Genomic DNA, 24632 nt, shown 5'->3' on the forward strand with positions numbered 1-24632 from the left:
TTTGGCTTGCTCTTGTTTTCCAAGAGTATGTTAAAGGCTGTGATGGACAAGCTACAATGCCTTAGCACAAGGCAGCAGATTATTACCCTGAGCTGTTCACGTCACACTTGATGTGCAATTGAAGGACAGTTTATCAGTCAATTCCTCCAAGCTGGGAACCTGCAATGCAATTTCATAAAAATCTGGGATGGTTTCCTGAAGAATCACATCAGCAACTGATAGATGAACAGCTCACACATCCATGCAGGAGATGTTTGGGGAGCATGTAGGGAAAGTAACCTAGCCTTTGCCTTACTAAGTGCTTCCACTCCTCAGTCAGTGTTCCAGGCCAAAATCGTGCTCATACACCTGAAAGATAATGAGCTAACCTTTTATTCTGAGGTCACATTGGAAAACTGGATCTGCAGTCAGATATAGGTAAACTTGCTGAGATTTTAGTAAGAAAACCAGGGCGGCAGTAGGAGCAACAGAAAAAAATAAACTCACTCGTGTTAATGGCAACTCCAGTTCCTTTCTCTAGTTTTTAATGTTTATGGGCTGTTTCTCAATTTCTGCACTCTCCTTGATCTTGAACTGCTATTTCACACACGTTATCTTATGTGCCACTGGAAAGAAAAGCAACAAGTTTGACCCTGGGGCCCTCTCTTCCTTGGTCACTTAATGAGTGTACAGGATCATCAAAATATCAGCTTTATATCCTGTCTTAGTTTCTCAAAATATTTGTTCTTTCTGATAAGATAAATTCCACTGCAGAGGAACTCTTTGAAGAAAATCTCCTGTCTAGCCATTTTAAAAACTTTTTCCTTTTCTTTAGCCCAAGTCTAGTTTAATATTTGTACTATGTGATGAAGCAGAGTATCAGCGACAACCCATCATAACATCTGTAGCCTCTCTTCCAGGATAGAAAATCCCAAGTATGTTCAGCAGCTACTCTTATTACTAAGTCTTAATGATTTTTTTTTCATTAAGATTGTCCTTCTGAACAGATATATTATCCTTCTGAGACTCTGGATCATTAAAGCAACACAAGAAGCAACATTGCACTAACCAGCTGAAGATGGACGCAGATGACATAAGCTGTGCAGGCTGCTGCAGCTTTAAGTGACAGTATCCTTGCAAATCGTACTGTTGTGCTCCCCCTCATCCTGCCCACACTGTTAGACTAAGAGCACAAACAAAATACTAATTTGAACCTACCAGTTAAAAACAACAGAACCAAACACAATCTCACCCACCGTCTTACATTATAAACAGATCATACCCTCAATTTTAATAGTTTGTATTGTGATTACTAACCTAGTATTTCCTGCATAAGACAATGAGAACACGATGTGCTCTATTACTCTCTATGTCCAATTATTTCAATGTAGCTTGTTCCCTCCAAAAGAAAAAAAAACTAAAATAATTGCAAGTTTTTATCTGGGCCTCCAGCTAGGATGGATTCCAGGAACTTTGGAACTAATTCACAACAATGAAGATTCTCTGTTTATCTCTTCAGCTGTTACATATTTCTTCATACCCCTGTTACCTGAGAGAGGTAAAACAAAACTCCTCCAGGGCAGCAAACTGGACTGAGCAAAACACAGGCAATGCTCCATGCATAGCAAGAGGCTGAAGTGCCAAAGGCAACGTCTGTAATTGCATCATCTTGGTTTGCCAAACTGTTAAGGCAGGCTACTTGCTACAAAGTAATTGCAGATCTCACATGTATTTCAGCAGTTGTGCTCTAATATTTGGCATTTGCGAAACCACTTTGAGCATTAAAAGTTTAGTTCAGCTATATGACATGCATGCAACTAGTATATTATCATCCATATTTTGGGATGGAAAATGAAAGACTTCAATCATGCTCATATACCAGAACTAGAATTTAGATTTTCATCAAGTAGGTTCAACCCAGGACTTCAATCAAAGCTTTGTTCCTCCAATGAACTTAAGCCTGTCAGTTTACTTAGTACTGAATTTGCTTATTTTTTCCAAGCTACTAAAAAGACCGCAAACCTCAGACTTTACCCTTGCAGCCTCCAAACCAACCAGAAAAAGGGGAGAGGTATCCCTGAAAAATTAAAACCAAATCTTGAAAAAATGCAAAGCACTGATGGCACTCTAGCTTGTTGGTCATTACAGTTGCTTCCATTTGACTAATAAAGGTCTGCAGAAGGCACTTAAAATGGGAAATACCCCACTTGAGCTTTGAATTAGGAAACATGAGAAATGCAAAAACAAATCATAGCAACATCACATGCTTCAACTTTGATCTCTCTGTATTTTTACTGCCAGTTGCAGTGGTGTCTGGAGGAACCAGAGTTCCTTAGAACAGTATTGTACATAAGCGTCACGTGCCTCAAGCAGCAACATGTTGCCATTTTTCACTGTGTCTGAAAAAAAGCAGGGCGAAATAAAGAGAATGGGGGGAAAGGATAAAAACAGTATGAGAGGGAATGCTCACTGAGCCTGGCCAGTGTCATACAGATGGAGGGTTTCAGACTGGTGCCTTAAAATCACACTGGCTGTGTGGTTTGGTTGATAATGCTGGAGGGAAGGAATGCCATCCAGAGGGACCTTGACATGCTTGAGAGGTGGGCCAATGCCAGCCTCATGAAGTTCAACCAAGCCAAGTGCAAGGTCCTATACCTGGGTCAGGGCAAAGAAGAGATTCAGAGCAGCCCTGCGGAGAAGGACTTGGGGGTGTTGGTTGATGAGAAAATGAACATGAGCCGGCTTCAGTGTGCACTCGCAGTCCAGAAAGCAAACTGTATCCTGGGCTGCATCAAAAGGAGCGTGACCAGCAGGTCCAAGGAGGTGATCCTGCCCCTCTGCTCTGCTCTCGTGAGACCTCACATGGAGTATTGTGTGCAGTTCTGGTGTCCTCAACATAAAAAGGACGTGGAACTGTTCGAACAAGTCCAGAGGAGGGCCACGAGGATGATCAGGGGACTGGAGCACCTCCCGTATTAAGACAGGCTGAGGAAGTTGGGGCTGTTGAGCCTGGAGAAAAAAAAGGCTGTGTGGTGACCTGACATCTGGTATCTGAAGGGTGCCTACAAGGATGCTGGAGAGGGACTCTTCATTAGGGACTGTAGCAATAGGACATGGAGTAATGGGATAAAACTTGAATAGAGGAAGTTCAGGTTAGATATAAGGAAGAAGTTTTCTACTGTGAGGGTGGTGAGGCTCTGCAACAGGTTGCCCAAGGAAGATGTAAATGCCTCATTCCTGGCAGTGTTCAAGCCCAGGTTGGACAGAGTCTTGGGCGACATGGTCGAGTGCGAGACATCCCTGCCCATGGCAGGGGAGTTGGAACTAGATTATCTTCAGGTTCTTTCCAACCCTGTCCTTTCTATGATTCTAACTGCTATTTATGAAAAATGCCAAGTTTTCTTCAAAAAAAGTCAAATCCAGGAACTACTTCCAAGTTTACCCTTAAAAATGTATATACTCTAAAAATTGGTTGTCTGAGCAGCTCCTGGCCTGCTCTTGTGTAAACAAATATTACAAATATCAGATGCCCTCTACGAACCCTCTGTTTGAGTTTCAGAAGTTATGAATTTCCCAAATTCCTTCTAGCCCTTACTATTGTTACAGTAAATTTGCAGCTTCCTGCCTCTGTCAGACAAGTCCCACCACTTCAAAAGATTAAAAGTGCAGTCAGTTTGGTGATATAACTGTCAGCATACAGCGAGAGCATTACGTGGACAGGAAGAAGCTGAAAGGGCTGAGAAAGAAAACCAGCAGCTCCAGGAAAAAGACTTGGGTCAAGGGTGGAGAAAGGAAGATAGCTAGAACAAGGAAGGGATCATACCAAAATTGAAGCATGAAAGAAATATGGATGCCAGTAAACACAATTCAGTGTCTCAAGTATGATTGGGAGAACCTGGAATCCACAATACACTACATTACATACCCTTTAAAATCCTTTGGGTTAACAAGTTTCCTTGAACAGATCAATCTTTCCTCTGAAAATTCTCTACAGATTCCCAGCTTGACTACAAGGAAGAACATGCCATAGCTGGGTTAGATTTGTGTTACACAGGAAGATTCCTGAGCAGGTAGATCTGAGATGCAGGCAGGTGAATATGCAGGGAGAATAGGTACTCTCTGATTAGAGACAGCTCTTGAAGCAGTTTTTCACTGATACTAAGCTCAGTGCCTGGCATACTCAATTAGGTTACACTTAGCACATGCTCAGGTTTTGCAGCACTCTTCTTTCAGAAACAGTCCTGTAATGCTCCTGCCTCCTCAGAAGGGTAATGACTGGTGCATTCTGTTTGAATAAAGGTTCTGTATTGCAGAGGTAACTTCATTAACTTTGCAGCCTACGAGGCACCTTTAAGAAATAGCAAAAATAAATGGAGAAGTGCTCCATCATCTCTGTTTCTTACCTTCCCCTCAAATCTTGCAGTGGCTCCCAGCTGCACTCGGATATTCCGAGGAGGAAGAGTAAATGCAGGTGCTTCAACAGGAACAGGGGGACTGAGTGTCAGAGAGGTTTTGGAGACTCTAGTAGATGTCACCAGTTTCACATCCCCCATCATGTGGACTGTAAAAGAGAAAAAAAGAGGTAATATAGAAGTTATGAGGAATAGTTACTTACATTACAGTAACAGCTAAGAAACAGATCAGGAGCAGATTGTTCTGTATGTTCACTATATTTGTACACATAATATGAGCCTTTGGCATAAGGTGACAAGTGCTATCTTCTGGGTGGAGAACTAAGACCAAGGAAGAATGCCTGGTGTGCCTGCAGCTGCCATCAGGGTCACAGCCTTCAGCTGAACTCAGTTCGAACTTTCAAGTCCCGGACCAGAGCCTTAACCATAAAGTCATCCTTTACAATTGTACTGAAAGGTAATAACATATTTCAGGAGGATATTTTCACAATGTGACTTTGATTTTCCTGGCTTCAAATACACCAAAATCAGTAAGTCGCAAAAGCAGAGCCAGCATTACACAAGTACTTATGAAATAAAGAGACCTCTGTTTGCACTGGATTTAAGTTGCAAGTGGGAATGTGGAAAATCTTATTTTTCATGCCATGCTTTCAAGATCTTAAGAAATATCTGGATCTCTCACTCCAAAGCACTTCTAGTACATAACAAATACTTTTGCAGAAATTTCAAGTCTCTACTGCAAATCCTTTTACAGCACATAGACCCGTAAAATAGCACAGAGACCTAATTACACATATCTCCCCTTCAGAGGTGATTCTTCCGCTACACGTTTTATGTTTCCCCAGGAAAACATTATTGTATTTTCAAAAAGCAAAATCTCAGATTTTCTGGTGAAGAAAGTAGTAGCTGACCCTAACACTAATTCCTTAAATCATCTACATATATTAGAAGACCCACTGTAAAATGTCTATTTAATAGACAAGTCTGACAAAGAAAAGAACCTAAGAAATGGCTTCAACCATCACTAAGTCATGTTGTACCAATGAAGAACACTGAGTTTTCAGTCATAACCCTCTGCCATACACACCAATCCATGGTAGACTCTGTATTTATTCATCTGGTTAAAATAAATAATACTTGAGTAAACAGTGAAACTTCAATTTGTACAAGAAAAAAAAAATCAATTAAACTATGGTTTAGAAGGCAAATCCTTCCAAGATACCAGTTACATTCTGTATGCACACAGCTATCGTCACTGCAAATAACAACTGTTAACTGTCAATTAACTGTTTGCTCATTAAGGAAGCCTCCAAATTCAGTTCTCCACTCAGCTAAAACTGTAGTTTATCCCAGCAGAACTTAAATCAATGACATAGCTGTAAGCTGATGCTTACTGAGTCTGTATTTCCTAGCATAGTTCTAAACTTAATTTTTCTTTGCACATCAACAACAAACATTTTTCAAATCTCAAACTGGCATAAATATCGTGTGATCTTTTGTCACTTTTAGCATGTAACATTGATAATTTTGTATCTGTTTGCCAATTCTAAATTAGCCTAAATCCCATTTTAGGGTTAATTTCTAATTTTCTTTTTTTCTGTCCTCATTCTTAAAGTGCTTCCTTGAATTTTTGTTTTTCACAGATCATCTTCACTTTTTGACATGCTTAACTAGCTACTCAATTGACAGTTTTATTTCTGTCCTGGGTTCAGCAGTAGCAGCCATTTTTCTCCTTCTTAGTAGCCAGTGCAGTGCTGTGTTTTTGACTTTCAGCCTGGGAACAGCCATGATAACACCAATGGTTTTAGTTGTTGCTCAGTAATGTTTACTCTGACCAAGGACTTTGTGAGCCTCATGCTCTGCCAGGGAGGAGGGGAAGCCGGGAGGAAGCAGAGACAGGACACCTGACCCAAACTGACCAAGGAGGTATTCCATACCACAGCACATCATGCCCACTATATGAACTGGAGGGCTAGATCACAGCTTGGGTCGGGCTGGGTATCAATCGGCAAGTGGTGAGCAGTTGTATTCTCTCCCCTTGTTATTTCCCTTATCATTATTATTATTGGTGGTAGCAGTAGTGATTTGTGTTATACCTTAGTTACTGGACTGTTCTTTTCTCAACCTGTGGGAGTTGCATTCTTTCGATTCTTCTCCTCATTCCTCTGGGAGCGGGGGAAGAGAGGTAGGGGAGAGTGAGCGAGCAGCTGCGTGGTTCTGGGTTGCTGGCTGGGCTTAAACCATGACAGTTCTTTTTGGCACCCAGCGTGGGTCATGAAGGGTTGAGATAACGACGGATTACCCACACAATGCTCTCCTGTACTAAGGTACATGTTTCCATAGCCTATAAATGCCAAAATCTGCAATGTCTCTCTAGCTATGAAACTTTTAACTAACAATTCAGTCTGCCAATACAAACCAACAATAAATTCTTCAGACCAACAGTAGTGACAATAATACACCAGGTATAAGTACAGGTACTAAGAAAATTTTCTTCAGTCTGAAGACATTGTAATGCATTTGATTCCATAAGAAGCCAGTGACAAAACCTGTCCTTCCACATACATCAGTATCAACTTTACAAAGAATTTACAAAACCAAAACAACATCAAAAAAAGTACATACCACCTAAATTTTGTTTTAAAAAGAATACTGTAAGAGTAGTAAAATTATAAACAAAACAACTGACATCCAGAATCCAATTCAAACTTGATATTCACCCATGCAAATGGAACTCAGTTTTGGTCACTGCCATTACAGTGGCTGAAACAACAAGAGAAAACTAAATATAACTCTACAGATGCTCACAGGAATATTCTGTAGGGACAAAATCCTCAAGCGTCTGTGCTTAGGGACAATGCACTGCTTCTGCACGGTGACTTTAAGGAACATACTTGGCATAACACCTGCTTACCCACAGAAATCTCCACACTCAGGATGCTACAAGACCAAATTCACCAATTACCTGAAACAGAGCCACCGGCACATGCCTAGAGAAGACACTGCTCAACATACACTCATCCTCCAAGAATCACTAGGCTCAGGTATATCTAGAGAGCATTGAATGAAAAGTCCTGTGGCTGTGGAGGGAAGAGGGGAAATGGGAGGGGAGAAGAAAGACAAAGAAAAGAGAGGAGGGAGAAGGGGGAAGAAAGATAAATGGAAAAAAGAAAAGAAAGAAAAGATTAAAGGAAAAAAGGGAGAAAAAAAATGGGAAAAGGAAAAGAGAAAAAAGAAAAATGGGAAACAGGAAACAAGAAACAAGAAAAAAATGGGGAAGAGGAAGAATAAGAGGAAAAAAGAAAAAATAATATAAATTTTGTAAAAATTAAAAAAAAAGAAAAAGGGAATGGGGAGATAGAAAAACATATTCGTAATGACCAAGCCCCTCTTACAGGTCAGGTTCCACTTCTGTTTCATGTTGGTAAAATGCCAAAACCTGTCAACAAATTGATGGTTGAGACACTAAAGTACAAACCAAATAGCTAGTCTGTTCCATAGGTACATCTTTCACAGAGTTGTTTTTCTAAATAGAATGTCTAAATGGGATTGAATTTACAAATTAATATTAGTTCAAATCAGCACAAGCAGTTTTCTAGCAACACAAGCTCCCCCATTTAGTAATCTGACTTTAATTAGCTATGTGTGCTGAAGATGATTCTAGTAAATAATTAGGAAGTATATTTTTCAGCCTAGAGGATGTTTATCAGTTATGTTCCTAAACAAATAAATAATTCCATGTTGTGCAGTCTGAAGTTACTCTGGAAGCACCACATCCAAATATTTTAAAGAAATAATTGTCCCAGAGAACAAATCTTGTCCAAGCTTAACATTTGGTAAAAAAGGAGAAAGCAGACACTTAAAAGTAATGGAATGTACCTGAATTGTTTTGTTTTGTTTTATTTAAGCAACTTTTTAGAATGAGCCTATCCCTAAAATCTTTTTCTTAGGTATGTCAGACTTGCTGCTGAGTAAGATTTCAAGAATGCTACATGAACTCATACCATTCAATTTCACACGCTGTGTGCACCTAGACCCATGGTCCTTAAACAAAACCAACAGTAACTGAAGTTGTAATACAAACACTGTGGCATTAAACATAAAAGCAAACCACCATGCAAATGTTGGCATGCAGGGTAGTGATGTGGTTAGACAGCATTTCTAATCTGGACTTTTTTTATTCTTAATCCTTTCTAAAAAGCACATAAATCCTTACAAATTCTCACAGTGTGCCCTCTAATCTTTCTAATACCAAAGCAGACTAATGCTTCTCAAGCATTTTCTACTGAGAACAAATCTCTGTCACTCAATACTCTCCTCACAAAAATAAACCTAAAAAGCAAAGACTAAGAAATCCACCTCACAGTTTTTTCTCCTCCACTTATTTTATGTAAGTAAATACTTACCACCAGCTTCCTACATAACCATTTAATTATACTAATTTCCTATTAACAAGTCCTTCCTCCGAGGCAGAATTGAGTTGCAGAGAGAGCATGTGTCTCCGTATGTGAGAGCAAGCTCACACAATTGAGAGGAAACCAGAGCTGCCAGCTGAAAAAACCTTTGCTTGACTCAGTAATACTGCAACTCTGCACCTAAGTGGCACATTTTTACCTAGTCCAGCTATTCTGTCATTTTAAGCAGACTGCTTTCAATAACCTCTGAACCATCTCTGGATTCTGGATAGAACCTTTTGAGCTCTTTTAAACATAGGAGAAACAGGACAGACAGCCCAGGGGCTGGAGCATTTGCCTGCTGTTTAGAAGTCCTGGTTGAATTCCTTGCTCCTTAACTGGGCTGCCTTCATGACTTCAGGCAAGGTACTAAGCCTCTCTTTGCCATGGCTCCCCATTTGTAAATGGGGATTATTATTCTTCCTTACCACAAAAAAGTGCAGTGGGGATAAACTACATTAGACGGTGGAAGTCAGGCTACAGTAATAGGACCACACAAACAGAACAACTAACAAAAAGCACAAAATCATCATGAGCTTACAGGAAGCTGCATCTCATTATAGCTTTCATTTTTAATAAAACATCCGGGGGAGAGAAGGGGGTGTTTTCAAAGAGCACACATTTTAAAGCATTAGGTAAAATTTATTCTCTTACAGAGATCCCTGAATTCATCACAGTTTCCCTAGGCACTAAATATTATCCATTTTGCTTCAAAACCTTCAGTACTTAAAAAGTTTCTTTGATTGCTAAACCTGCTTGACAGCTTCCCTTTTTCACATGCCTTATTTTCTTTCCTACAGCTTCTTTCTTTACCACAAGCACTCACAAGCAGTTAACATACTTCTATACAAATTTGTAGCTGAACACATTCTCCACAGAGCTACAGAAATGGATTTTTGCAGCCCTAATGACTCGTGGCCATCTTTTCAATCTTGCCCTACAAGATCAAACAAGTAAGTATCTTGCCTCCTGTCAGCTACTGTTATCCAAGAAGCAGCATGTGGGGAGAACAATAAAGGATCAGCAGAGGTGATGAAGTCATCTGTAGATTTAGCAGACAAGAAGAGAACAGGAAGCGAGGGACTACTAACCCCACCAATCATAGTCACATTATTCCAGGTAGTTTATCCTTCAGACTCAGAAATTATAAGAGATATTGGCTTCTGGTAAAGGAATAGCAACAAGATTATACTGTTGCAAGTAGGACAAATTTGAACTGGACATGCTATTAATACAAGAGAAATAGCTCTTTAATTTTTCTAACGAAACAATGGGGTACTGTCCACAAATCATTTTTTCATGATGTTCAGATCTTCTTGTGCCCGTACTCTGCTATATATAGGTCTTGCTAAGTGTTGTGGTCAAGCAGAGCCCCCAGATGTGTCCTGACACTATGGGACAAAGTGAGATTTTGTATCAGTCCTGACTCAACTAAGGTTTCTTCCTCTGACATCTCATCCATAAATGACCATCAGCCTCTCACTTGTTCTCTGCATACCTGGTTTCTAGAAAAGCCCTTTCATTATAGGAGTTTTCAAGACGTTTTCACTCCAGACCCCTAAATGTCCAATTCCCAGTAAAATTTGATAGTGACTATTACACATGGCAGTAGGAACAGGATCAGATGCCAAATCTTCACACACAAGTCCATGATCCAGAAATTTTGCAAGCTTAAATTTTGGCAACACCATGCATGTAAAATCCCTGGATAAGTTCCACAATATGCATTTGCAGAACTGTCCCACGCAGATGGGAATTACAGGTCAACTTGCAATTTGTGCTAAAGCTTAGGATCACTAAAGTGACAGCAAAACACGTTCCAAACTAAATTACAATTTCATCTGGGACCATCACATCAGAGATTTTCCCAGAAGTAAGCAAGTTCTTCAAATCCCATAGTTTCAGTGCTTTGGATTTTACACTCAGCAAGTCAAACACGAGGCTTTGCATTAGCAGGAATCTTGCTTGTACACAGAAAAAGGAAAGAACAGGTTCAAACTCTCTCAAGGAGCTCATTTTAACAAAATACCATTGCAGCCTCTAAATTTTAATCTGATACAGTTATGTTCTTCAGGCTGTTTTCAAAACTGAAATAGCATCAAACTCCTAAGGAGATACACACGAGACTGTGATATTGATTTTTGAGTTACAACGTTAAGTAGGAGATTTCTGAAACGAAGCTAGGTAATTTTCTTATGTAGCACTGTGCAATATCTTCTGTGAGTTTGGGTTACTCTGTTTGAGATAAGAGGAGAATGGAAGTGTTTTGTGGCAGACTTCCTTTAGCATCCTTGCAACAAAAAGGACCCTTTCTACATATTCTGTCAGGGATTCTGTGATGCTGAGTTCATATGTGTTGAATATGCAAATTGTGACGGTGGATACTGTTCATAAGTAGAAGTGGCTAATCTAATGTGACTAAGAACAAACTTTACAATTAATATTCAGCTGACAAAAAAAGACAAAAAGATATTATCATAAAGCTTGTGTGACACACACCTTAATTCTTTTTAGCATGTCAGAGAGAGAGGTAAGAAGACAATCTATTTGTCCAATCAATACATTTGGTGCTTTTATTATATTTCATAGAATCATAGAATCGTTAGGGTTGGAAAGGACCTTAAGATCATCTAGTTCCAACCCCCTGCCGTGGGCAGGGACACCTCACACTAAATCATATCACCCAAGGCCTCATCCAACCTGGCCTTGAACACTGCCAGGGATGGAGCATTCACAACCTCCCTGGGCAACCCATTCCAGTGCCTCACCACCCTAACAGGAAAGAATTTCCTCCTTATATCCAATCTAAACTTCCCCTGTTTAAGTTTTAACCCCTTACCCCTTGTCCTCTCACTACAGTCCCTAATGAAGAGTCCCTCTCCAGCATCCCTATATCCCCCCCTTCAGATACCAGAAGGCTGCTATGAGGTCTCCACACAGCCTTCTCTTCTCCAGGCTGAACAGCCCCGCTTTCTCAGCCTGTCTTCATACAGGAGGTGCTCCAGTCCCCCCTGATCATCCTCATGGCCCTCCTCTGGACTTGTTCCAACAGTTCCATGTCCTTTTTATGTTGAGGACACCAGAACTGCACACAATACTCCAGGTGAGGTCTCAAGAGAGCAGAGTAGAGGGGCAGGATCACCTCCTTGGACCTGCTGGTCACGCTCCTTTTAATGCAGCCCAGGATACGGTTGGCTTTCTGGGCTGCAAGCGCACTCTGAAGCCGGCTCATGTTCATTTTCTCATCAACCAACACCCCCAAGTCCTTCTCCACAGGGCTGCTCCGAATCTCTTCTCTGCCCAACCTGCAGCAGTGCCTAGGATTGCCCCAACCCAGGTGTAGGACCTTGCACTTGGCAGGGTTGAACCTCATGGGGTCGGCATCAGCCCACCTCACAAGCGTGTCAAGGTCCCTCTGGATGGCATTCCTTCCCTCCAGGGTATCAACCAAACCACACAGCTTGGTGTCATTGGCAGACTTGCTGAGGGTGCACTCAATCCCACTGTCCATGTCAGCGACGAAGATGCTAAACAAGACCGGTCCCAACACTGATCCCTGAAGGACACCACTCATTACTGGTCTCTAGCTGGACACTGAGCCATTGACCACAACTCTTTGCGTGCGGCCATCCAACCAGTTCTTTATCCACCGAGTGGTCCATCCATCAAATTGATGTCTCTCCAATTTAGAGACAAGGATGTCATGTGGGACAGTGTCGAATGCTTTGCCCAAATCCAGGTAGATGACATCAACTGCTCTACCCCTGTCCATCAGTTCTGCAGCCCCATCATAGAAGGCCACCAAATTGCTCAGGCAGGATTTCCCCTCAGTGAAGCCATGCTGGCTGTCACCAAGCACCTTGATTTTCATGTGCCTTAGCATGCCTTCCAGGAGAATCTGCTCCAAGATTCTGCCAGGCCCAGAGGTGAGACTGACTGCTCTGTAATCCCCCGGGTCATCCATTTTCCCCTTCTTGAAAATGGGGGTTATATTTCCCTTTTTCCAGTCATCAGGAACTTCATCTGACTGCTATGATTTCTCAAATATGATGGCCAGCGGCTTCCCAACTTCATTCGCCAGCTCCTTCAGGACCCTCGGATGGATCTCATCAGGTCCCACGGACTTGTGCACGTTCAGATTTTTAAGATGTTCTCGAACCAGTTCCTCTCCTACAGTGGGCCCAAGGTCTTCATTCTCACAGTCCCTGCATCTGCCTTCCAAGACTTGGGTGGTTTGGTCAGAGCCTTTGGCAGTGAAGACCGAGGCAAAGAAGTCATTCAGAACCTCAGCCTTCTCCAAATCCTGTGTAGAAAGTTCTCCCGAGAGCTTCCTGAGGGGGCCTACATTCTCCCTAGTCTGTTTTTTATTTGCTATGTACCTGTAGAATCCCTTCCTGTTATCTTTAATACCTCTAGCTAAGTTTAATTCTAACTGGGCCTTAGCTTTCCTAACCTGGTCCCTAGCTTCCCAGACAACATCCCTGTACTCTTCCCATGCCACCTGTCCTTGCTTCCACTTATTATAAGCCTCTTTTTTCAATTGGATTTTCCTCAGGAGCTCCTTATCCATCCAAGGAGGTCTCCTGGCCCTCCTGCTGCACTTGCTTCTGGTTGGGATGCAACACTTCTGAGCTTGCAGCAGGTGATCCTTGAATATCAACCAAGAGTCTTGGGCCCCCCTGCCCCCTAGGGCTGTATCCCATGGAACCTTCCGAAGCAGGTTCCTGAAGAGGCCAAAGTCTGCTCTTTTGAAGTCCAGGGCAGTGAGCTTGCTGCACGCTCTTCTCACTGTCCTGAGGATCAATGCAGCATGGGCGATAACCTGAAATGGTTTCCTTTGTACAATCACATAGCTGGGTGAAGAATTTCATCCTGATCTTCTACAGAAGAATAACTCAAGATGATCTTAAGTGACCTACATTTAAAGATAGTGTGGGCTCTGATAAAGAAGAAACCCCTTTATTTTTATAAATTACATAAGACAACAATTCCCAAATGTTGTTATGAAGGTAAAAGAAAATTATGCCCTCCCTAGCCCTCTGTGCTGCCTACCAAATAATTCACTAGCAAGGATGTGACTTGCTTGCAGATACAGACAGTTGTAAACATCCTCTAATTTTCTTATGTTTAATAGCGCTGTTTAGGGTACTGAAGATACCAGGCCCATTTGATTCATATAGATGCCTTAACTTCACCTACTCTCAGTAGTCATTTTGCTGCAACAGAACACCTGTAGCATGAGTCCTGACATGTGTCCTTGCACAGTTGCACCTTCAAGGTTTATTGATATATTAAATTAGCTGAAAAGGGTATATCAGTTACAAGAAAGAATGTGGAAAAACATACAAAAAGAGAGAACTGGATGTATACCTTATAACATATACTCATCTTGATTATAAGCAGACATGCTACATTGTTCAATTATTCCATAATCACAGAGTGTTAAACTTTGAGAAAAAGCATGCCCATTACAAAGCACCAGGACATATATCTTAAAAGAATGCAATGACATTTTAAGGCTCAAAACCATGCATGTTTAATTTGAAACATCAGATTAAGCAGCAGTAAATCAGAAGAGACCACAAGAAACACAGCTTCTTTGCAGCTGTTATCTTAGAAGAAATACGAGTAACTAAATGTGACATGCATTGGGCAGGTTCAGTACAGCCTCTATACCTAAGAATTATGTTATAGCGGCAAATTGAAACCAGAGGGAAACCCAGATGGCAAATAGGATGCAAGCTGGAGTTGTTCCTGCTGATTCCAAAGTGGTTTCCTTTTAGAAGCACGCTGGGGAGGGTAATTCAATCTGACTTCAAAACCTGCTACAATTCTAGTTTACAAGCAACATTACACCCCCACCCCCAAAAAGACACCCCCCCCCCAAAAAAATAACACCAAAAAAACCCAACAAAACAAAAACCCAAAAAAAAACACCAAACAAAAAAACCAAACCAAACCAAACAAATCCCTGAGACCTACAGAAAGCCTCTCAGTGTCCAAAGCAGCAGGTCCTGGCAATAATATTCTACTGATTTTTCTTTAAAGGACCATTTCTAATGCTCAATATAAACCAAAATCCAAACACCTTATTCTTGGGAAGGTTTTGACTAAAATCAAATTTCTGAATTTCACCTTTGATAGCTGGCCTCATAAAAGAGCAAACTTCTAACAATACATTTTCTAGTCCTTAAAGAAGGATTTTCAGGACATGTAGACCATGTTCTTATAATATCTGAAGAGACATCCCATTTGCCAAAAAACACGTGTACTTAATTTACACCTTATATGTTATCCTTTACAAGTATGGAAAATAACTGGGAGAAGTTGCTGTTTATAATAAACATGCACGTGTCTAAGTTTAGGGAGATTTCTGGGTGTGGGATGACATTTATCACTGAATAGCAGGACCTGGGCTCCTATTTTTACAGGAAGAAAAATGATTTTCCCAGTCGTGTGCTGCTTTCAGGACATACACTGATGCCAGTACCAGAAAAAGGCATTTGTTTCAGGTCATCTTCATACAGCAGATGAGAATTTCCACCCTATTTCCTCCCTCCAACTCATAAGCACGTGGCACCAGTGACTGAACACCATAGAATACCTGAGGTTTAACTGGGAATATCAGTTGCCCATGTGTCCTGGGTTCAGCAGTAGCAGTCAATTTTTCTCCTTCTTAGTAGCTGGTGCAGTGCTGTGTTTTTGACTTTCAGCCTGGGAACTGTGCTGGTAACACCAATGTTTTTAGTTACTGCTCAAATGTTTAGACTGACCAAAGACTTTGTGAGCCTCATGCTCTGCCAGGGAGGAGGGAAAGCTGGGAGGAAGCAGAGACAGGACACCTAACCCAAACTGACCAAAGAGGTATTCCATACCACAGCACGTCTTGTCCAGTATATAAACTGGAGGCAGCTACCCGTAAGGGCTGGGAGACTGCAGGGTTGGAGGAGGTATCGGTTGGTGCTTGGTCAGGCTGGGGGGGGGGTGAGTTATCTGTCGGTGGGTGGTGAGGTGTTGTATTCTCTTCCCTTGTTATTTCCTTTATCATTGTTATTATTGATGGTAGCAGTAGTGATTTGTGTTATACCTTAGTTACTAAACTGTTATTATCTCAACCCGTGGGAGTTGCATTCTTTTGATTCTCCTCCCCATCCCTCTGGGAGTGGGGGAAGGGCAAGGGGGGGGGAGAGAGAGACTGCGTGGCTGACTTGCCGACAGGTTTTAAACCACAACATCACAGATTTTAGAGAACTTGGGAGAAACATTAGGAATAGACTCTTGAAACCTTCTTGAAATGTAACTTGCAACTCTAGAATAACTTTCAGTGCCAGTGGCAACCATGTGTAGGTGAAGCATGTCAGTATAAGCTGACAGTAGCATGAAGTTTCTAGTATTCAAGCACAAATTTGCAGCTGCACTTTGGCTTCAGACCTTAATAGTCAACATACACAAGCCCAATAATAATGCTTTGATAACAGCCACACTTAGCACTTACACACTATCTTCCATCCAAGCATATTAAAGGCTGTTTGTATGTATTTACTCGCCCACTATTGAGGAGGAAGAATGATTCAGTGCTTCAGTGATGTAGTATAAGACTATAGATCTAGGAGACAATTAAAAAAAAAAACAAACCAAAAAAAAAGTAAAATCAAGATGTCAGAGATCCCATGACAGAAAAAAAATAAAGTTCAAAAAAAAAATCTTATTTCCTATTTATTTTGTAAGGGAATTCCTTTTATCTGAGTACAGCTTTCAGCAAGGCTTCTAGCAGAGCTAACAAGTTTACTTCTGCAGAAAGATAGCATAGGGCAAGTTTTGAACGTCTGCCTGCTATCATTTGATTTAAGTAAAAACTTTTATGGAAAAGTCCTATTTTTACAATGTCTCAGTGGCGGTAGAACATTATGCTAAATCAGCAGTTTATAGTGAAGTTGTCTGTTGGGGCTTTGGTTGTTTTTGTTTGGTTTTTTTTTCCCTCTTCTTTTTGGGTTCCACATTTCAGAGACTAACCACAACATTAACTTTTCCTCATGTTGCAGGTGGCCAATTGGTATTGCCCATTTCCAAGCCAGTAGGGCCATAAAATTGCATGAAAGGTGAGTCATGGAAGATTTGTGGTTCATAAACCACAGAACCTTTAGCCTCTAAATTTTGCTTTGTGCTTTAGTTTCAAATACAGCCAGAATTCAAAAAACAAAGACAGACCCAAGTCTGCCAAGTTCTATGCCATTTGGGAAAATGAACACATGCACTCCGCTGGCTGAGGTGTGTGAACCCTGGGGTAAGGTTGGAAAGAGACCTGTCGACTTCAGCCAGAGATAGACTGGGCCATGGATAAACATCACTAAGTTTCAAATTATACTGCAAATACTTAATACTAAAGGAATTAGGTTCTTTGTTTGAAAGAGCCACTGGTTCTTCATCCTGAGGTACTCTGCACATGGCCAAATTCTGCGCTGCCTTCCATTCTAAAAAGTCCTATTAACTGTCAGCAGAAAACGTAGCCCATAAGTTCTCCTACAAGTTTATTTTTTCTGGAAACAGCAGTCTGTTCATGTATGCAAGCCAGAAAACTCCAAGAATCATTGATTATACATCAGTCCTTAACACTGTATTTGGCACTGTAAAGCAAACAGAAACACCACCTTGCTGAGAAAGTTATAACCTAGATCCAAGATGATGAAATACAATGACAATACCTTTTTTCTTCATTAACAAAGAGTTGGTTGTTTTTCATAAGAGCACTAGATTGCATGCAAAACTTACTGCTGCAAGACGCTCCAGTTAGGCAGTTACAGCATTGACAAGAACATCTACAATTAGATTGGAGAAGAAATTTTTCTACAGCTCTCAAAACTTCAGGATAAAGCAACGTCTGCTAGAGAGAATGAGCTTAGGGTTGGTCCACAGCACCCTCAACACCACATTATCTATCTAACACAGGGCAGCTTCCTGTGACCTTCTTCCTGTCTTCATGCATAGAAAGAAAGAAGTGAAAGTTTTAACAGTGCCATCCAGCCAGAAGAACCATACCAGAGATCTTCAAGAAGTTAAAATAGCCTTCAGAAGATGAGCTGGAGACATCTTTTCTACTTTACATCTACTGTACCGGTTTTGGCAATGATGTAACCAAACAAGACCAACTCCTAACACTGAAGCCATCTGTCTACTTTTCTCACAGCTAGTAAGGTTTCACATCCAGTGCTGTATGCTGCACTCCAAGCCTGAACCAGCTGCAGACTTTGAAAATAAACAAACAAAAAGTGGTAGCATTTTTATAAATTCTTGAACTGAGTAATACCCCAAATGGGCCCCACTAGGTGGAGAAGTTAAGGTGGTAACTATATTCAAACACTTAACAGCTTGCAAAGAAAATGAAGGCAAATTTATTTTCAATATACATGGAAAATGAGATGTGAAGTTATAAGCTTTTAATTGTACCATGGACAATTTAGATATTAGAGGAGAAGTTTCATAAATAAGAATTGAAGTAGTCCTGGAAGAGATTCCCCCAAGTTTGTGGGGTCTTGAGTGCTGGAAGCCATACAAATGTATGTCAGGAATGACATGTACAGTTGATTTAGCCTTGGACATGGGAAAGACTGGATTGCCTTCTGAAGTCCCTTCCAACACAAGGCTGTATGATTCGTCTGACAATTGATGTCAAATTTGGACCTCAATATAGGACTTTCACATGCTGGATATGGGCCAGCAAGACAACTCTTACTCTGTAGAGAACACTAAATCTGAAAAGAAACAACTGTTATAAGGCGAAAAAACATCAGCCTATGAAAACGACAACAATATTGATATATAAATCATTAATGTTACAGAGTTAGTGAGGAGGCAGCAGACAGAAGGAATCTGGTTTAATCTTACTTAAGCACCAGTTTGCAAATCTCAGCCAAATGTCCATTTCTGATAACAAGTGAACACTACCTTCATTTGAGACTGTAGACAGTAGGTCATACAGGCAAAGAAATCAATACCTTTAAAGACATTTCCATTTTCCAACATAAACTGGCCTGTTACAGTCAATACCTTACTATATAAAAAAGTTTTTACATACTTTTTCTGGGTTTGTAAATTCAAGTTGCAGCAAGTTACTTAGATCACATCACATTTGTTCAGATATGTTCTACAAAAGCACACAATGCACATTCTCCAAGCCTTGAAATGTGTGTAAAAAGATCCAAATATGAAATTGTTTTGGAGCCTCTTCCCATTTCAGTGGGGCTAGCATGAACAGAAGAATGGTTGGACTCAGTCTGAGATCCAAGTCTGTCTTGACTGCCCTGTTTCCAGCTGGGAGACAAACCCAAGAAGGACCCATTTTACTTCTTCTACATGGAAATTTGTTAGACTGGCTCTTCTCATGGAATTTGGGCCTCATCCAATCCTCATCCCCTATTTACACAGTATATATGTTCAATGAACATATCAGTATTTACTTTATCAGGAGGGAAAAAGTGGTAGGAATAATAAAACCTTGCCACCATGTCCACAAAGCAAAAGTTTTCCTATCCTCTTCTAAAAAGCCAGAATTGTACAAGGCATAGCAAGACACCTTGTGAAGATGTTCTCTAAGGGATTGATCCTGTCAGTCACATCAACTTGTCTATCACAATGAGAGCAACTGGCCTAGGGTTACTCACAGGCAGTGAAAGATGGAAGGTGAATACCATTTCATGCCACTTCTAGGCAGAGATGATCCCTGACAATGGAAGAACAGAGTAAAAAAAAAAAAAAAAAAAGGAATTGAGATTAAAAATTAATAAAAAAGAATAAGAAGGAAAGAGAAACAACAGGAGAATAAAAAGACAACTCTGAAGTGCAGGAAGGCACTGAGAAACAAGGCAGAGTATGGTCACACAGGCATAGAGAATATAATGGTCATCATATGATGAAGGCTGTCAAAGGCCAACCAATATTCAGCTGTACTGGCAGTATGGTTGAGAATCGTGATGGCTCCGTCATTGAATTTTACAGCTTTAACTGAATGAACTTCAGGATATTTTCTTTGACACCCTACCTCCTCCACCCCATATAAGAACAGACAAATAACGCAAGAATGGCTGACCACTTTCAACTGACTTGCACCCACAAAGTTGAATGTTGAAGACTCATTCTCCCCTGCAGTGCCGTTTCCATTTTTTAAGCTTTGTTTGCAAAGTGTTTTATATTTTTCCCCACACAAGTGCCTCAACCTGTCTAGTTGCCAGTCTAGGGCAATTCTCCTTTACATGGGATCACAGCAACTGCTCTGTATGCCAATACTGAAAGTGAGTAGGTCAGAAAGAAGCCAGTTATTCAAGTGTTTACACAGATGTGAATAAAAATGTGTGACGCTGATATTAGAAACAGAGACATGCATTCTCTGCCTTTTTTTCTCCCCACTACTTTAAGATAAAGCATTGAAGATTTAAAAAAACACATATGATAAAAGCTCCTTCTACAAATGCTGCTCACATTTCACACCCCATTACCTCTACTTTTATATTTCTAGAATATACAAAAATTGTTCATGCTGTCTCTATTCTCTTTTCAGTTCCTTTTTCATGCAGTTCCTAACAGATTTCTTCTTTAATGATAGGTTAAACAAATGATCCTTCTCCTCCCCTTCAAATAGCTCCCACTACCACAAAGATACCTCTTAAGGGGCCAGCATATCAAAATCATGATTGAGATTAAAATTTGATTTCTCTGTCAAATTCATTCTGACAAGCGATTTCAGCCATGGAGGACAGAAGGCAGAACCCAGACACTTTCTGTGGTTTGTTTCCAGTCACACATTCCATTCCACAAGTAGTATCTCTGAGGTGGGTGACAGACAAAATTATGTTGCCTCACTTCAATTTTGCTGAAGTAGTAGGAAGACTGCCAGTCTGTTTAGTGAGACTTGAATGGCGAACCAGGTCCAAGGCAAGCTCTTCATTTATAAGCAATTGCCAGAAGGCTTCTGTGTAGTCAATATAGAGCTCCACAGGCTCTGAAAACCAGTTTAGAACTGGGTGCACTTTTAAACCCTGTGGAGAAGCTCTAAACCAAATGTGCGTTGGGATGTTACCTGTCAATTAAAAAAGCAACAATATGCCTCAGTCCTAGGAAGTGTTCATGAATCAAAGGTTCATAATTAACTTTGAAATAACAAGAGAAATGGGAAACCTGGTATTTGATTAGTATAAATGAGATTTAAAAGTTCAAAGACTTGCATAAAGCTTAGGGAAGGGGTTTGATAAAATATCAATAAAATCCATACCATTTTCCACTTAAGCAGAGTCCTTTTTCCTGTACAAGGAACAACCAGAAAGTTACCATATGAAATCATCACAGGAAGTGTCAAATTGGAAAGAGAGTTCTAAAAACCACAAAAATCTCCTTTTAGACAAAATATCTTCACATCATGAAGTTAGAAGCCAGCACTGAGGGGGTAAGAGAGAAGGACAGAAAACTGCTTTTCCCAGGGGACCAACAGATGTAGCATAAACACAACTCTAGCAAAGGGCAATTTGGCCACTTGCATAAGATTTTATTTTCCCATGGGGATTATTAAAATGGTGTTTTTACAGTAAAAGACAATTATAAGAATAATCTATATCCACAACTAATAAATAGGGAATAGAAATCATTGCACTGAAAATTGAAAAGGTACACAAACAAAGTTCATCAGTCTTCCTGAGGAAATTCCTGGAATATTTGCACCTCATGTGATACATTTCCAGGTCTGCTGATCAGGAAATGCTTAGGCTTCAATTTTAAAAGACGCCTCGAAAATCACATGCAAAATAATTGATCATTGGAAAAGTTTTTTGAGCATAAGCACTCATGAAGAGAAACCAAGCAGGTAAGTACCCAACTATTTCAGCAAGAACAAAATGACATCTAAAGGCATCACAATGAGGATTTGTAAATACCTCTAGCACAGGAAGCTAAGATAGCAGTAAAAGCACAAAGATCTTAGCAAGCGTAGCAAGTGAGAGCTCTGTAGGGGAACTCCTACTGTGCCACAGCATCATAGTTCATATCACCCAGGCCCAGCAGTGCTGTACAACAGCATAATAGCATAAGGATGTTGCATGTTAGAGGTTACAACACTGAAAGACTTCCCCTACTTCTCAAGTACCGTTCCTACTTTTCAAGTAACCACAGTCATTTTGCTAGTATTTCCACTGGCCATGGATCGCTTCCCTGTCAACATGTCTCCACATTTCCCAGCTAAAACGAATGCTGCAAAGTATTTACTTCTTAATTGAATCACACATGTCCATATGCTGCTGCTTAGGCAGTTTTTCACAGTATTATGCTGCTGGCTACTATAATGAAGCCACAGTTCTGTTAAAGCCACAGTTTGTTTTGGGGATTTTGTGTGGGTTGTGGGTTTTTTTGTAGTTTGTTTATTTCATCAGCTATATCTCTCCCATGCATCTTTACCAAGCCAGCTTCAAACCTGAACTCTGAATGACTTTAGTGAAGACATACACCAACTCCATGTAAGAAGCAGGACCCAGTTCTATTGCTGCCCTTGGTCTCTATGAAATTATGTCTTTCCTCAGTTCTTAAGCAGCAGATTGTGAAGTGATTTGGGAAGTTCCGAGTCTCCATGTTTATTATCTTCTTTCCAAGCACATCTTCATGGCAGCATTCAATCTATTGGACTCTGTTGAAAGGGTTATCTCTGCTTCCTGAGGCTCTGGTTTGGTTTGCTTATGGGTTTTTTTTGAGGATGCAAATATTCATTTTCAGCTTAGAGGATTTTTTCATAGTTATCATAGAATGGTTTGGGTTGGAAAGGACATAAACATTATCTAGTTCAAGCCCCTCTGCTGTGGGCAGGGACACCTTCCACTAGACCAGGTTGCTCAAAGCCCCATCCAGTCTGGCCTTGAACATTTCCAGGGATGGGGCAGCCGCAAATTCTTGGAGCAACCTCTTCCAGTTCCTCATCACCCTTGCATTAAATAACTTCTTCTTTATACATATTCTAAATCTCCCCTCTGTCAGTTTAAACCCATTCTCCCTTGTCCTGTCAGTACATGTCCTTCTAGAAAGTCCCTCTCCAGCTTTCTTGCAGGCCCCTGTAGATACTGGAAGGCCACTATAAGGTATCTTCAGAGCCTTCTCTTCTCTAGGCTGAACAACCCCAACTTTCTGACCCAGTCTCCATAGGAGAGGTGCTCCAGTCCTCATCATCTTCATGACCCTCCTCTGGACTTGCTCCAACAGGTCCACATCTTTCTTATGTTGGGGTCCCTCAATTTTTTTAATATGCTCAATACTTTCTTGATCTCCCACATCACTGCTGAGATTATTTACTACTTCATGCCTCCTTTGTCCCACTGCATCAGTGACACAATGTTCCAATTACATCACTGTTAGGTGCATTTTAGCTGCTTGGAAGTACAGTGATGTATTCTATGGGCACTTATAATGATGACTGAAATGATAAATACGATGGATTTTGATGCCCTAGACTCCTTAAAATCAAAGGTAAAGCCTAGAGGCCAGACAAGCACAGGTAAATAATGCTGTTGTGATTACTAATATCATGCTTTCAGAGGAATGTCTTCAGATAAAGAAGCTAAGTTTTAAGCTGGTATAAATCAGTCTATTTTCACAGGGTCAGAAAAGTGAACCAGTTTACACTGACTGGCTAGAAATCTGGTAGCACATCTTTCTGTAAATGCTTTGGCAGCTCAATGTAAAGCCATTAACCATGAACTACAGTGCTACAGCTCTGTGAGATCTGTAATCACTGTGACCCTGCATTATTTATGCTATTTCTTATCTGGCAAGAAAAACTAAACTCCAGGAATCCGTCTGGTGAGGTACAGGACAATAGATGGTTTCTGCCTCTGAGGCAACAACCTCATATTTGGAATGAGTAGGTTATCTGAAACCAGAGGTACTACAGCTAGCAAGAGTTTTCTTCTTTAATTAAATAGCATGTTCCTGTTTTCAAATAGTGAAGATATTTCAAAGCATCTTTTTCATTGCTTTAATAAAGAACCTTTAGCAGAGTAATCCAGGCAAATTCCACATGAGATCTAGTAATTTAAAGAGATGACAGGGAACCTAGATTCCAGATGCTGTTTCTGATCTTGATTCCCTCTCAGTTTGTGATCTTTTCCTGCCTCCATTCCCTCAATACATCTCCTCGTTGGTACAAGAATGCTACTAATCTCAGAAAAGGCTGAGAATAGTTTTTTTTTTTTTAAAGTGCATGTGAAAACTCTGGATGAAAACCCTGCTGCAAGAAATCGGGAGGGCCTGAGTCTCTGGGTTTTAATAATCTTTACTATTTGCACAGTAAGTACCATTCATGTCAACTTTGCATGAACACTAATGACAGCCAAACAATTTCTACATAAAAAGCCCTTAGGAAGCAGCTGTTTAGGCATTTGGTTTGCTGTAAAATTGATTACAGAAATTGCACAAGTTGTCATAAGGTGTCTACTGAAGCTTGGTCATTAAAGCAGACACCACATCCACTTTAAAGTGCATGGCCCGATGCAGCTTTGTTGTGAGGACATTTCAGTCCAAGCGATCAGAGGCAGCAGTGTTGCTCATGTGTGGTTCTACAGCACAGTTGAATGATTCATCCAGTAAGTGACAAAGAAAACAGCTTTTCTAGGATCGTAGATGATGACATTACACAGTATGTTCAGTTATTTCTAACACACAGAGTCAGAAACACAAAGAGGAAAAATAATCCCCTTCTTTAGGAGTTAAAAAAAGAAAGAAAGAAAAGTAAGGGCAGTTCCTACAGTCCGGACAAACACATGAT

At 40.6% G+C, this 24632-nt stretch overlaps 1 protein-coding gene across 1 annotated transcript in view; it reads right to left on the reverse strand.

Annotated features, from left to right (window-relative positions):
- MYLK (myosin light chain kinase) overlaps positions 1-24632 on the reverse strand; it is a 224807-nt gene that overhangs the window by 154956 nt on the left and 45219 nt on the right. Inside the window, 1 exon segment of the mRNA XM_061469756.1 lies at positions 4383-4540. Coding sequence (XP_061325740.1) covers positions 4383-4540 — 158 coding nt within the window.

The sequence above is a fragment of the Pezoporus flaviventris genome, unplaced genomic scaffold, assembly GCF_033815535.1.
Source record: "Pezoporus flaviventris isolate CSIRO_AGI_PZ_B2104156 unplaced genomic scaffold, CSIRO_AGI_Pfla_v1 ptg000001l, whole genome shotgun sequence".
In the NCBI taxonomy this organism is placed as follows: Eukaryota; Metazoa; Chordata; class Aves; order Psittaciformes; family Psittacidae; genus Pezoporus; species Pezoporus flaviventris.